The sequence below is a fragment of the Macaca mulatta genome, chromosome 4 (assembly GCF_049350105.2).
Source record: "Macaca mulatta isolate MMU2019108-1 chromosome 4, T2T-MMU8v2.0, whole genome shotgun sequence".
NCBI classification, from domain to species: Eukaryota; Metazoa; Chordata; class Mammalia; order Primates; family Cercopithecidae; genus Macaca; species Macaca mulatta.
In genome coordinates, this window is record NC_133409.1 from 139,308,914 (window position 1) to 139,322,174 (window position 13,261).

General features: G+C 44.6%; 1 protein-coding gene across 3 annotated transcripts in view; it reads right to left on the reverse strand.

Moving 5' to 3' along the window:
- Positions 1-13,261, reverse strand: part of BICRAL (BICRA like chromatin remodeling complex associated protein) — an 89,167-nt gene that overhangs the window by 40,172 nt on the left and 35,734 nt on the right. For 2 of the 3 annotated variants that reach the window (XM_028847558.2, XM_015136397.3), the window contains 4 exons: positions 9,202-9,247; positions 8,410-8,458; positions 8,251-8,319; positions 174-1,853 (listed from right to left, as the gene is read on the reverse strand). In XM_028847558.2, the coding sequence (XP_028703391.2) occupies positions 174-1,853; positions 8,251-8,319; positions 8,410-8,458; positions 9,202-9,242 (1,839 nt within the window). In that variant the 5' untranslated portion in view covers positions 9,243-9,247. Of the gene's footprint in view, positions 1-173; positions 1,854-8,250; positions 8,320-8,409; positions 8,459-9,201; positions 9,248-10,031; positions 10,474-13,261 lie in introns of those variants that run through there. The other variant, XM_028847561.2, reaches the window with a different exon arrangement.

Genomic DNA, 13,261 nt, shown 5'->3' on the forward strand with positions numbered 1-13,261 from the left:
CAGCCACTGCACTCCAGCCCGGGCTACAGAGCAAGACTCCGTCTCAAAAAAAAAAAAAAAAAAAAAAAAAAAAAGAAATTGGGAGTCTAGGATGAAAATTATATTCTAGTAAATACACATCTCATTTTTCCACTCTATAATCAGCCAAATATTTATTTGGGAAAGGGCATTACCTGGCAGAAGAATTGTTGCTGGGTTCCTGCTCCAGGTGTGTTACTGAAGGTGCTGGTACACTTGGAAGAAGAAACTGGAAGACGATGAGACACACTGACTGGTACTGGAGTCCTGTTCGGCTGCGTCAGCTGATCTCCCGTAAAGTTTGATCCTGATGAACCAGACTGAACTGCAGACCCAAGGCTAGGATGGGCAGTGCTGGCTGAGCTGACAGCAGGGAACCGACTAGGTCCTGACATGCTTGTCACCGAGGGCATGGTGGTGAAGCCAGGTCTTCCTTGGGAAACGCTGCTCTGCCCAGGTGACAGGTGTAATACGGTTGGGGATGCCTGCTGCAAGGGCATCTGTCCACCCACAAGCTGAGGAGAGGCATGATTGGCTATCACTGGACTTCCAGAGGCAGCAAATGTCTGCCCAGACACTAAGTGGACGGCAGTATTCTGGTTGTTAAGCATCTGTCCAGAATATGGTTGGTTGGTCCTGAGCATGTTGGAAGAGTTTCTGTTCAACATGACATGCTCTGAGGCCACTTGGCCAGAAATGAGCTGAGAGGGTTGAGTCTGAAGAAGTTGCCCATTTATAGTCTGGACGTGGTGTACCGAGTTGGAACTGACAGAAAGGCTTGTAGGTATGAGGAACTGACTTTGGGGTGCGTGAGGCTGGCCCATGGGGGAATGAATAACAATACTGCCCCCAGCGCTGCTCACTGCCTGTGAGGTGACTGGCTTTCTTGTGTTCTGTTGGTTTACAATGTTCACAGACATGTGTGGACCAACTACTGAGCCCTGGGGTGAGCTTGCAGAAGCAAAAGAGATCCCTTGTTGTACGTGGTGCTGCTGAATTCCCAAATTGTTCACATTGTATGTATTTTGCTGACCCATCTGGATAGGCTTTGGCTGTATATTAATTGGGACTTTATTTGAATTTGGTGCAAGACCCCTTTGTATGATGATGTTATGCACAGGTAAAGATGTTTGGAAATTTGTGCTGTTAAATGGAACAGTAACAGGCTGTGCTACTGGACTGGAACTGGAGTTCCCAAACAAGGAGTTGCCATTAGGAGTCTGTCTATGAACCAGGAGCCCTCCACTCACATTTGATGGGGCTTGCTGCCCGCTGCCCTTTAATATGATTTGAGATCCATCTAGGTTATTAATAGTCATCATGGAAGGATGATTACCAAATGACCCAATTAATTGTATTTGACCAGAACCACTAATCTGACTGCTATTAGACAAATGCTGGCTGGGAACACTGATCCCCACATGTTGCATAAAGCCATGTTGTACACCCACTGTATTGCTTGCAAACGATGCTCCAACAGGCACATGCGTCACCCCTATAGGCTGCAGCGTCTGACCTGAGTAATTAGAAACATTAGAAGCCTGAGTAAAGGATGCTGATGAAGAAGGATGAAGCTGAGCTTGTGCAAACTGTTGGCTTGAACCTATACTGGCATCCAAATATGCCTCTTCTGCCAATGTCTGTTCAGTGATATTGGCCTCTTGCAAGGATTTCTGAAGAATGTCGAAAGGTTGGTCCTCAGTGAGATCAGGAAGAGGAGAAGACTCGAGTTCATCTTCAAGGAACTGGAGGCTACTTGAAAGTGGCAGTCCATCACTGGGCCCTTCTCCAAGCTGGTTGCTTACACCTTTGAGGGATGACTTAGGATCAGCATTCTAAAAAAATAAACAGTATGTTACATGGCATATGTAACCTTTGAAAAGGATGTATAAAAATTAATCTTACTTTTGAACATGAATAAAGCACAACAGTCTGCTTTTCAGGCACAACTCTCTAAACTGCTCACCTTATTCTGATATTTTATTTCCATAGTAATGATGCTTGATGCTATGTTTATAAGCATATGCATCCATCATGCTGGTAAATTATTTTATAGAGAACAGATAGATAATGCAAACATACTGAGGACTACTTAGAGCTTAGCTTCATTTTTTTGAGATACTGCCACAGACTTTATTTACTTATTAGTTTATTTTTTGATCTGGGGTCTCGTTCTTTTGACCAGGCTGGAGTGCAGTGGCCCAATAATAACTCGCTGCTGCTGTGAACTCCTGGGTTCATGAGATCCTCCCACCTCGGCCTCCTGAGTAGCTGGGACTACAGGTGTGCCCCACCATACCCAGCTATATTTTTTTGTTTTTTGTTTTTAGAGATGGGGTTTCACCATCTTGCCCAGGCTGGTCTTGAACTCCTGCATGCAAGTAATCCTCCTGCTTCGGCCTCCCAAAGTGCTGGGATTACAGGCGTGAGGCACCATCCCCGGCCTCAGAGCATTTTCCATATTTCTACTACACCGACATGATGCAAAAAAAGTTGCCAATAGCCAGGCGTGGTGGCTCAAGCCTGTAATCCCAGCACTTTGGGAGGCCGAGACGGGCGGATCACGAGGTCAGGAGATCGAGACCATCCTGGCGAACACCGTGAAACCCCGTCTCTACTAAAAAATACAAAAAAAAACTAGCCGGGCGAGGTGGCGGGCGCTTGTAGTCTCAGCTACTCGGGAGGCTGAGGCAGGAGAATGGCGTAAACCCGGGAGGCGGAGCTTGCAGTGAGCTGAGGTCCGGCCACTGCACTCCAGCCTGGGTGACAGAGCGAGACTCCGTCTCAAAAAAAAAAAAAAAAAAAAAAAAAAAAAAAAAAAAAAAGTTGCCAATAAATACATATTGAATGAAGCAATTTGAAAAGATAGAATTAATACTCACATGGAAGTAGGAGAGTTGCTAAATAAAAATCATGAATGTTGAGGGATAGGCTAAATAACTACTTTATGGGCTTAGTGGCATCATATGTAGTGATTATTTATTCAAAATGAATGTCAGAAATGCTACTGATTCACAAGCCTTACAGGAGATCAATGTTGTGACAGATATATCTTGCATGATATGATCTTATGTACCTTACACACACGCGACCATTAAAAAGAACTGTCCATCCCAAGGACTTTCCGAACACCATTCCATTTTATAGGTGAAGAAAATATAGGTCCTGATGATAGTAAGTTAATATTTACTAAGCACCATACCAAGTGATTTCAACAGTCTAGTCAACTAATCTTAACCACCCTCTCAGGTAATTCTATTGTTATTCTGGTTTCGTAAATGAGGAAACTGGCCAGGCGCGGTGGCTCACACCTGTTAATCCCAGCACTTTGGGAGGCCGAGGTGGGTGGATCACCTGAGGTTGGGAGTTCGAGACCAGCCTGACCAACATGGAGAAACCCTGTCTCTACTAAAAATACAAAATTAGCTGGGCATGGTGGCGCATGCCTGTAATCCCAGCTACTCAGGAGGCTGAGAGAGGAGAATCGCTTGAACCTGGGAGGCGGAGGTTGCGGTGAGCCAAGATTGTGCCATTGCACTCCAGCCTGCGCAACAAGAGCGAAACTTTGTCTCAAAAAAAAAAAAAAAAAAAGAGGAAATTGACCCTCACAGAGATTTAGTGATATATCTAAGGTTACACGGCTAATAAGTGGTAGGGCAAGGATTCAACCTTGGGCAGTTCAACTTCTGACTACCATCCACGGCAGAACAAAGCAACTATAAAGAGTAAGGGAACCTAAGGCTCAAACACAGTAATCTCAATATAGTCTCCAGGCAGGACACCCCAATCCCCCAGGTCAGGTTTCCTGCCTAGATGCTTCTAGAGGTTAAGAACATGGAGGTTGGGCGCAGTAGCTCACGCCTGTAATCTGAGCACTTTGGGAGGCTGAGGCGGGTGGATCACTTGAAGTCCGGAGTTCAAGACCAGCCTGGCCAACTGGGTGAAACCCCGTCTCTACTAACAATAGGAGGTGGAGGTTGCAGTGAGCCGAGATTACACCACGGCACTTCAGCCTGGGCAACAGAGCGAGACTCTGTCTCAAAAACAAAAGAACATGAGTTCCAGAGCCTGGCGGCCTGGGTTAGAATCCTAGCTCTGCAACTCATGGCTTTGTACTATTTGGCGAAGTAACTTAACCTTTCTGTGCTTTACTTTCCTCATCTCTAAAATATGTATCTTTTTTTTTCCCCCCGAGACAGAGTCTTACTGTGTCACCCATGCTGGAGTGCAGTGGTCCGATCTCAGCTCACTGCAACTTCCGCCTCCCAGGTTCAAGCAATTCTGTCTGCCTCAGTCTCCCAAGTAGCTGGGATTACAGGTGCCCACGACCACACCCATTTAATTTTTGTATTTTTTAGTAGAGACAGGGTTTCGCCATGTAGGCCAGGCTGGTCTTGAACTCCTAACCTCAGGTGATCCACCCACCTCGGCCTCTCAAAGTGTTGGGATTACAGGTGTGAGCCACCGTGCCTGGCCAAAATATGTATCTTAATAGAACCGCTTCATGGAATCATTGTGAAGATTAAATGAGGTTAATACATGTTTTGGGTTTCTTTTTTTTTTTTTTTTGAGACGGAGTCTTGCTCGATGTCGCCCGGGCTGGAGTTCAGTGGCTGCCATCTTGGCTCACTGCAAGCTCTGCCTCCCGGGTTCATGCCATTCTCCTGCCTCAGCCTCCCGAGTAGCTGGGACTACAGGTGCCCGCCACCACGCCCAGCTAATTTTTTGTATTTTTAGTAGAGACGGGGTTTCATTGTGTTAGCCAGGATGGTCTTGATCTCCTGACCTCGTGATCCGCCTGCCTTGGCCTCCCAAAGTGCTGGGATTACAGGCATGAGCCACCGCGCCCGGCGGGTTTCTTTTTTTTTTGAGATAGGGTCTCACTCTGTTGCCTAGGCTGGAGTGCAATGGCACAATCTTGGCTCACTGCAGCCTCCAACTCCTGGGCTCAAGGGATCCTGCCTCAGCAGGACTGGGACTACAGGCATGCACCACCATGCTCAACTTTTTTTTTTTTTTTTTTTTTTTTTTTGAGACCGAGTCTTGCTCTGTCGCCTGGGCTGGAGTGTGCAGTAGTGTGATCTCGGCTTACTGCAAGCTCTGCATCCCGGGTTCACGCCATTCTACTGGCTCAGCCTCCCGAGTAGCTGGAACTACAGGCGTCTGCCACTAATTTTTTTGTATTTTTAGTAGAGACGGGGTTTCACCATGTTGCCAGGATGGTCTCAATCTCCTGACCTCATGATCTGCCCACTTCAGCCTCCCAAAGTGCTGGGATTATAGGCGTGAGCCACTGCGCCCAGCCAATGTTTTTTTTTTTTTTTTTTTTTTTTTTGAGATGGAGTCTTGCACTGTCGCCCCGGCTGGAGTGCAGCGGTGTGATCTTGGCTCACTGCAACCTCCGCCTCTGGAGGTTCAAGCAATTATCCTGCCTCAGCCTCCTGAGAAGATTAAATTACAGGCACACACCACCACACCCGTCTAATTTTTTGTATTTTTAGTAGAGATGGGGTTTCACCATGTTGGCCAGGCTGGTCTCGAACTCCTGATGTCGTGATCTGCCCACTTCGGCATCCCAAAGTGTTGGGATTACAGGCGTGAGCCACCGTGCCTGGCCACTGGTCTAATTTTTAAATTTTTTGTAGAGATGGGGTCTCACTATGTTGGTTGGTCTCAAAGTCCTGAGGTCAAGTAATTCTCCTGTCTTGGCCTCCTAAAATGGTGGGATTACAGGCATGGGCCACCACATCTGCCTGAGGTTAATATATGTTAAGCTCTTAATGCCAAGCACATACTAAATGCTCAAGTGTTACTTATTATCTTTTTTTTCTCATTTAAGATGAAAACAACTTATAAGTAACTATGAATTAAGAATAATTTCCTCAAAGATTATTATGTAACAAGGTTCAAAACATTCTAATATGACCTTCTCAGGTTGTAACATTTCTGAGTCATTTTAGAAAGAATGTTGAGGCCAGGTGCAGTGGCTCACGCTTGTATTGGGGTGGGGATCACTTGAGGTCAGGAATTCAAGACCATCATGGCCAACATGGAGAAACACCATCTCTACTAAAAATACAAAAATTAGCTGGTGTGGTGGTGGGCATCTGTAACCCCAGCTACTAGGGAGGCTGAGGCAGGAGAATCGCTTGAACCCAGGAGGCAGAGGCTGCAGTAAGCCGAGATCGTGCCACTGCACTCCAGCCTAGGCAAGAGAGCAAGATTCCATCTCAAAAAAAGAAAGAAAGTTGAAAGCTTAGAAAAATGGCAAAGTGGGCCGGGCGCGGTGGCTCAAGTCTGTAATCCCAGCACTTTGGGAGGCCGAGACGGGAGGATCACGAGGTCAGGAGATCGAGACCATCCTGGCTAACACAGTGAAACCCCGTCTCTACTAAAAAAAATACAAAAAAATTAGCCGGGCGAGGTGGCGGGCGCCTGTAGTCCCAGCTACTCGGGAGGCTGAGGCAGGAGAATGGCGTAAACCCGGGAGGCGGAGCTTGCAGTGAGCCAAGATCACGCCACTGCACTCCAGCCTGGGCGACAGAGCGAGACTCCATCTCAAAAAAAAAAAAAAAAAGAAAAATGGCAAAGTGGATATATAGCTTGCCTTTTTATTATTTAAAAGACAACCTCATATAGCTTGTCTTTTTATTGTTTATTATTTATTTTATTTGTATTTATTTATTTATTTATTTATTTATTTTTGAGACAGAGTCTTGCTATGTGGCCAGGCTTGAGTGTAATGGCACAATCTCGGCTCACTGCAACCTCTGACTCCCTGGTTCAAGCGATTCTCCTGCCTCAGCCTCCTGAGTAGCTGGGATTACAGGCATGTGCCACCACGCCCAATTTTGTGTTTTTAGTAGAGACGGGGTTTCACTGTGTTGGCCAGGATGGTCTCAATCTCCCGACCTCATGATCTGCCTGCCTCAGCCTCCCAAAGTGCTGGAATTACAGGAGTGAGCCACCGTGCCCGGCGTATTATTTTATGTTATTTATTTATTTTTTTGACATGGAGTCTCACTCTGTTGCCCAGGCTGGAGTGCAGTGGCACGATCTCGGCTCACTGCAAGCTCCATCTCCCAGGTTCACGCCATTCTCCTGCCTCAGCCTCCCAAGTAGCTGGGACTACAGGAGCCCGCCACCACGCCCAGCTAATTTTTTATATTTTTAGTAGAGATGGGGTTTCACCATGTTAGCCAGGATGGTCTCGATCTCCTGACCTCGTGATCTGCCGGCCTCGTCCTCCCAAAAGTGCTGGGATTACAGGAGTGAGCCACTGCGCCCGGCCTATTTATTTATTTTTTTGAGACGGAGTTTTGCTCTGTTGCCCAGGCTGGAGTGCAACGGCGCAATCTCGGCTCACTGCATCCTTCGCCTTCTGGGTTTAAGCAATTCTCTGCCTCAGTCTCCCGAGTAGCTGGGATTACAGGCACTCACCACCATGCCTGGCTAATTTTTTTTGTATTTTTAGTAGAGATGTGGTTTCACCATCTTGGCCAGGCTGATCTTGAACTCCTGACCTCGTGATCCACCTGCCTTGGCATCCCAAAGTGTTGGGATTACAGGTGCAAGCCACTGCACCTGGCCTATTTTATTTTTTAAAAATAAGAGACAGGGTCTTGCTATGTTGTCCAGGCTGGTCTTGAACTCCTGAGCTCAAACGATTCTCCCACCTTGGCCTCCCAAAGTGCTGAGATTACAGGTGTGAGCTACTGCACCTGGCCATATAGCTTGTCTTAATTTACTATGTTAAAAGTAGAAAATGTCTACATAATTCAATAGATTTTCTTCCTATATAAATTACAACAGGCTGGGCGCAGTGGCTCACACCTGTAATTCCAACATTTTGGGAGGCCAAGGTAGGTGGATTGCTTGAGCCTGAGAGCTCAAGACCAGCTGGGCTAACATGGCGAAACTCTGTCTCTATTAAAAATACAAAAATCAGCCCGTCTGGTGGCACGCGCCTGTAGTCGCAGCTATTTGGGAGGCTGAGGTGGGATGATTGCTTCAGCCTGGGAGGTCGAGGCTGCGGTGAGCTGTGATCGCACCACTGCACTCCAGCCTGGGTGACAGAGTGAGGCCCCATCTCAAAATAAATAAATAAAATAAAATAAATTACAACAGACAAGGTAAGGATTCTCACGATACAAAGGCAGTTAAAGGCTCAATTCACAAGGCATCAATGAGATAGAAACCATTTAATCACTGCATTTAGTTTCCAATACTCACACTAGAGTTGGCGAAAATTGAATTTGAATTGGCTGCAGAATATCCTGCATTAGTCAAGTCATCATTGCTCTGCAAAGATACAAATTCAATAGGTGGTTACTACTTTAACTGTAAAGCAGAAACAAAATAGATGTCTGTAGCGTGCTACGCATTACTTACAGATTTATTACTAGGTCCATGTAGAAAATAGTTCAATGCTTGTGGGTCTCTAGAAAAGAGAGGAAAAAAAAAGAGATAAAACAACAAACAAATACACTACCTACATTTAGAACTAATTTTTACTAGAGTAGAAAGAAAATGATTACCTGAGTAAAATCCTCTCCCTATTTTAAAACAATTAGTAGTTTTTAAAATTTTTATCTTGTTTTTGTTTTGATATTGTGCCATTTCCTATTATTATTCACTTTTCCCTCCTGGGATTTATTAGGAAATAAATTTAACAAATAATTACTTGCTGGGCGCAGTGGCTCATGCCTGTAATCCCAGCACTTTGGAAGGCTGAGGCAGCAGGATCACTTGAGTCTAGGAGTTGGAGACCAGCCTATACAACATGGCAAAACCCTGTCTCTACAAAAAAAAAAAAAAAATACAAAAAATACAAAAAATTAGCCAGGCATGGTGGTGCGTGCCTGTAGTCCCAGATACTTGGCAGGCTGAGTTGGGAGGATCGTGTGGGCCTGGGAGGTAGAGGCTACAGTGAGCTGAGACTATGCTGCTGCACTTCAGCCTGGGTGACAGAGTGAGACCCTGTCTCAAAAGGAAAAATAAAAAAAGAATTACTGAATTACAGCCCCTATGTTAATCAAGTCCTTTGTTTCTCTACTAAACCTATGATTATTATTTAATTTTTATTTAAAATACCTACCAGGTGTTAATACGCTATTAGGTTGTTTTAGTGTTCAGCAAATCTCACACATTTGATTTACCCGGGTTTTGGAATAAGCATCTTACCCAATAAGATCAAGGAGACACGAGTCATCATCATCATCCATGACAACTACAAAGAAAAGGGAGAGGGAAACAGGTTTCAGTAAAGCAGATTAAAGGCAGTAGTATCAATGCAATATAAACATATGCCTTACACTTTTCCGGATAAATAACTGTAATTCATGTGAGTTTTCCTCGGCTTATTATTAATGTAATTTTTGAGAGATAAAATATTCAATTTAAACTTTTTATTGGAAACAAACCCTTAACTTGTAAGTCGAAAAAGAATCTAGACAAATCAAAGATAGTTGGCAGCAACTTCCTTCACATGCAGATTCCCCCAAGGGGCTATAAACCATGAATAGTAACTTCCTCAAAATGTACAATAAACAAGGGGAGAAATAATATTTATGTTTTAGAAAAGATCTCATAGACATAGAGGTCTTTTAATTTTGTGACTCAATGTCCCTAAACATGGTGAACAATCTACATTTTTTGCCATATTCTGGCTATCTTTAGGAAGATAGGAAAATAGTTCTTCCTGCATTTAGAGAGAGAAGAGGGGCACCCTAGCCGCAGGCAGTCTCTGCAGGCTCTGGCCCGCAGGTCCTGTGTTCTCCCTCTGCAGCACCACCACCCCTGTTCAACTCCAAACAATCTACATCCTAACACTAGAATCCTTAAAGTAGAGAATCTCAACCAAAAAAGTTCACCCCAGCTCCAGGCCCTCAGATCCCTCTCTCCCCAGCCAGCGACAGCGTCAAGCTTAGCCAGTGAAATGACTATGCTTCAGCTGAACAACAACAACTGCACAGATTCCAAAAGCAGCTCTCCCCACAGACTGGGAAACTTACACTAGCGATCCGACACCTGGCAACACCGCTTCACACCCATTTTGAGCCATGCGTGGAATAATTTACATCACGGAATGCCAGGGCCAAGAGTTCTGGAGCAGTTGGAAAGGGCAGTTGTGAACAGCAGTTGGACGGAGGAATGAAATCCTGAAGAGATGCCCAGAAGAGGGACACGCCCGAAGAAGGCAGAAAGGACAGTCTCTACTAAATATTTTTCCTCTGTTAAAACTGCATCTCTTCTCCAATTCCCTCAGACTTCCCACTCTAACAGTCACAAGGCCAAACTAATATAAAATGTACTCCTGCTACACAGAAGGTAACTTGCTTTCCTCAGGAAGAGTCTGGAAGGGGTAAGTACCCCCACTGGGATCTGCCAGGGATCTTCCCCTTGGCGGGTGAATTCGTCCAGCTGCTGAATGATCTGGGAGATTACAAACCCTGTAGAATCCAATGGAGAGGAGAAATGGTGGTTGAGAAAGGAGGAAGAAGAAGTGGGAAAAGATACCAAAAGGTGACTCCCAAGGCTGAAACTGACAAGGGCAGCTGGCTAAGTGAAACCTGCTTTTTAGAACTCAGACTTGGAGTTACTCACGGGCACACTGGCATGACTATACTACCGTAACGTGACTGTGGAAGGAGTGAAGATGGGACAGAAAGAAAAGCAGGAAAATGATCATCACATAGATACAGAGAAATCTGTGTGAAGGTCTTCCCTTAAATCCTGACGACATTTAGTGAGATAAAATTGTATTAACCATGGCTCATCAGCAAACCATAGGCTTGTCTCTCAGGCATCACAATCATATGGAATAAATTAGCCAATTATGACATACATTAAGCCTATAAAGGAGATATTACTTTTTTAACATGACCACTTAAATTGAATTCCCCTGTATCCTTTGTGAATTCATTTTTTTTAAGTGTCTGTCTCTGGAACAAACTAATTAATAAAAATGTAAGTGAAAAATAGTCTATACCAAAGAAAAACACTTCCCCGACTCTCCCAGCTTCCCTCCTTACTTGACACACTTGCCTAATTCCTCTACTTGATAAGGTGCCCTAAGGGTTAAACAGCCCTGAGGCAGGAAGTCACCACCAGTCACTCTACTGAGGTGTTACTACCACCAGCACTTGCAAGCACAGAGAACATCTGCTACCCCTAAGTTCAGAATGACAAACTACTCCTTGAGTAGTGCAAACAGAACAATTTTATAATATTGAATGAGATTAAAAGCCATTGTGCAATCTTCTCTACCAAACAAAACAGGGGGTCAAACACTTGGCTTGAAAGAAGGCTCCCTGGGGATATCTACCCCCTATCAGCAGCATCAGGAACTGCCAGACAGGCCTTCTCCTCTGGTCCCAGTAGGTACAACTCTAGGAGCCTTTACAGTCGGGGCACCCTGAGAATTCTACTTTTTAAAGGGCCACACTCTTTTCTCACCTTAAAATGGTTTCAAATTAAAAGAGATGACCCCTTAGTCCTGTATTCTCTAGCTTCAAATAATGCCAAAATGTAGTCATAATATAGCCTAAACCAGGGGTTCCTTTCACCAGATGACCTACGGTCCATCAAAATAAATTTACCAAAGCAAAATTGTAAAACTTGACTATGATTTTAAAATGAGAAGATAGGCCAGGCACGGTGGCACATGCCTGTAATCCCAGCATTTTGGGAGGCCGAGGTGAGTGGATCACTTGAGGTCAGGAGTTCGAGACCAGCCTGGCCAACATGGTGAAACCCATCTCTACTAAAAATACAAAAAATTAGCCAGGTGTGGTGGCACATGCCTGTAGTCTCAGCTACTCGGGAGGCTGAGGCAGCAAAATTGCTTGAACCTGGGAGGCGGAGGTTGCAGTGAGCCGAGATCACGCCACTGCACTCCAGCCTGGGTGACAGAGCGAGATTTTGTCTCAAAAAATAAAATTAAAAAGAAAAATAAATAAAATGAGAAGATAATCTGAAGATCAGTCACTAAGACCCAGAAGTGAAGAATTTTGTTTTCTCTGGAAAGATTCTCCCTTTAATTCTGGACTCCTGTTGAGGCTCTTTTCTCATTCAAGTAACATCCCTAGATGGGTGGCTGACCCCAGGTAGATTTTATGAGGCTAAGGGGAAATCCCTGTATGAGTGGTTGGAAACTATTTCTGGGCCCAAGAGACGTGGGCAAAACGTCGTCCCCTCTGTAAATAGCAGCACTAGCACTCGGCAGTAGGATTTGTCGTGGAGAGAAGGGGGCTGTAGGCACCCCAAGAGTTCAGAAATCACTGCCCTGAGCACCTGACTACCTCTCTTAAAAAATTAAAGCTAATATTTAAAATTGTTCTGAATTGCACCAACAAACATCTTAAATAATAGCTTTTTGGCCGGGCGCGGTGGCTCAAGCCTGTAATCCCAGCACTTTGGGAGGCCGAGACGGGTGGATCACGAGGTCAGGAGATCGAGACCATCCTGGCTAACACGGTGAAACCCTGTCTCTACTAAAAAATACAAAAAACTAGCCGGGCGCGGTGGCGGGCGCCTGTAGTCCCAGCTACTCGGGAGGCTGAGGCAGGAGAATGGCGTGAACCCGGGAGGCGGAGCTTGCAGTGAGCTGAGATCCGGCCACTGCACTCCAGCCTGGGCGACAGAGTGAGACTCCGTCTCAAAAAAAAAAAAAAAAAAAAAAAAAAAAAAAAAAAATAATAATAATAATAATAGCTTTTAATCAAGAAGACACAGTGTAAAAATGACATTTCAAAGCGGTGGGGAAAAGCTGTTAACCATATGGGGAAAATAAGGTAGATTCACACCTCTTATCTTACACAAAATAAATTCTAGATGGATCTAGGCGTTACATGGTGGAGGGAGGAAGAAACTTAAAGTACTAGAATAACACATGGGAGAATTTTTTTTAAACAATGTTGGAGTGAGGAAAGTCAAAGGATGTCATAAGACACACAAGTCATAAAAGACTGACAAAGTCAACATAAAATACAAAGCTTCTGCATGATAAAAGAAAAACACATCATAAGCAAAGTCAAAGACTAAAACAAAAATAACTGGGAAAAATATCTCCAATTCATACCACAGAGTGCTTTTCTCCCTAATACATAAAGAGCTCCTATAAATAAGGAAAATTTTTTATCAGGGCTTTTCTCCCTAATACATAAAAAGCTATTCTAAATAAGGAAATTTTTTTTTTATCAGGATCCCTCCAGAATATCAAAGATTTAATCAGTTTATGAGC